This window comes from Geospiza fortis, unplaced genomic scaffold, assembly GCF_000277835.1.
Source record: "Geospiza fortis unplaced genomic scaffold, GeoFor_1.0 scaffold237, whole genome shotgun sequence".
Classification (NCBI taxonomy): Eukaryota; Metazoa; Chordata; class Aves; order Passeriformes; family Thraupidae; genus Geospiza; species Geospiza fortis.
Window position 1 is genome coordinate 3,223,199 of NW_005054319.1, and position 1,621 is coordinate 3,224,819.

General features: G+C 49.4%; 1 protein-coding gene across 1 annotated transcript in view; it reads right to left on the reverse strand.

The window, feature by feature from the left end:
- The window catches only part of FAM20C (FAM20C golgi associated secretory pathway kinase), a 57,457-nt gene extending 56,237 nt beyond the window's left edge, over positions 1 to 1,220 (reverse strand). Inside the window, exon 1 of the mRNA XM_005420464.2 lies at positions 7 to 1,220. Within this exon, the coding sequence (XP_005420521.1) occupies positions 7 to 115 (109 nt within the window). The 5' untranslated portion in view covers positions 116 to 1,220. The remainder of the gene's footprint in view (positions 1 to 6) is intronic.
- Positions 1,221 to 1,621: the final 401 nt, after the last annotated feature.

Sequence of the window (1,621 nt, forward strand, 5' to 3'; positions counted from 1 at the left end):
CGGGGCCGCGGCGCTCCAGGCGCGGCAGCAGGTCGATCATGATGTGCATGGTGCAGGCGACGAGGAAAACCATCAGGATCAGCACCCGGAACTTGCGGACCAGGAGCATTTTCATGGCCGGGGCGGCTGATGAATTACCGGGGGAGGGGGAGGGAGGGGAGGCGGCGGACAGAGCCCCCCCGGGGCTCCGGCGTGCTCCTCTCGGGTCGGGAAGCGAGCGATCAAGTCAATAAAGTTACCTCCATAGGCGCCGGGAAATAAACAGGCTAAACCCGATAGGTCCTCATGTCTCAGTATCATCAAGAACTTGGGAGGGGGAGGGAAAAAAAAATATAAAAGGGAAAAAAAAATTAAGGAAAAAAAAAAAAAAAAGGAGCTCCGGACCGAGCCTTTAAAATCAACAGGAAAACAATGCCAGCGGCATGGTAATATAGAAAGCCATCTGTTCACGATTTCTCCCTCTTTTTATTACAGGGATCACAACAAGCAGGGAAAACTGGCTCTCGGAGAGAAACCGGCATCAGACACAGGCGCTGATTAAATAAAATTTTAAAAAAAATGGGGAGGAGGAGGGGGAAAATAAAAATATTAAGAAAACCTGTGCAGAAAGGCGACAGAAGAAAAAAAATCATCCATAATATTTGGCTGTGCTGGAAACGCTGACTCCTTTCCCTTGGATTTGAGCAGTGATGCAGCAGAAGCGCTTCCCGCTCGCTCTCGCTCCCTCTCTTCTCTCAGACTCTTTAAGAACATTGGCTGGGAAATCATTTTCTTTGAGCGGTTTCAGTTTCTTTATCCATCGCGTCCAGTGCTTGGGAGAGATTAGTAAGTTCAACTGAGATCGAGTCTGGGTGGCTGCTGTATCCGAGCTGGGCTTGTGCTTTGGCTTGGGTTGTTTTTTTTTGGCTGCAAAACTGTCTGATGGCACAACTGCAACATAAAGGTTAAATATGGCACAGGAAAAAAAAGAAAAAAAATGGGAGGGGGAGAGAAGGAAGGATTACAGGAAAGAAACTAATATAAATCAGTAGAGGTTCTTTTTAGCGAAGAGGTCTTTGATCTCTGCTGGGTCTTACAGATCTTTCTTTTAAAGAGAGAGAGAATGGAAGAGAGAAGGGGGGAGAGAAGGAAAAGGGGGGAGAGATCTTTGGCAGGTGCAGAGTGAAAACCTCTTTCAGCTACACTGAATTCTGGAGACTGGTTGGACTAGTAGCTCTGCAGCTCCAGCTTTCAGTGGGTGTGTTAAATATTATGAGCGAGCCATGATTCCTGCCTTCCTCGCGTCATAGTTAGGAGATTGGCTAAATAAACGCTACAGTGATAGTAACAGGAAAACCTCAACCAAAAGAGGGTTTTTTTCCCTCCTCTCCTCCCTCCTTCCCACCCCCCCCTTTTCATCCTTCTGCAGCTCCAACTGGGGCAAGGAGAGGGCGTCTGTTCCACAAAGGTTTGGGGGAAAAATATATATATAAAGGGGAAAAGAAGAGAAGCGGTAGAGGAGAGAGGAATCGGCAGGAGCGGCACAGGGAAGCAGCAGCGCGGTGTGTGTGTGTGTGTGTGTGCCCGGGCTGGCATCGCCGCTCCTGCCCGGGCTGGCACCGCGAGGGGCGCATTGCCCGCT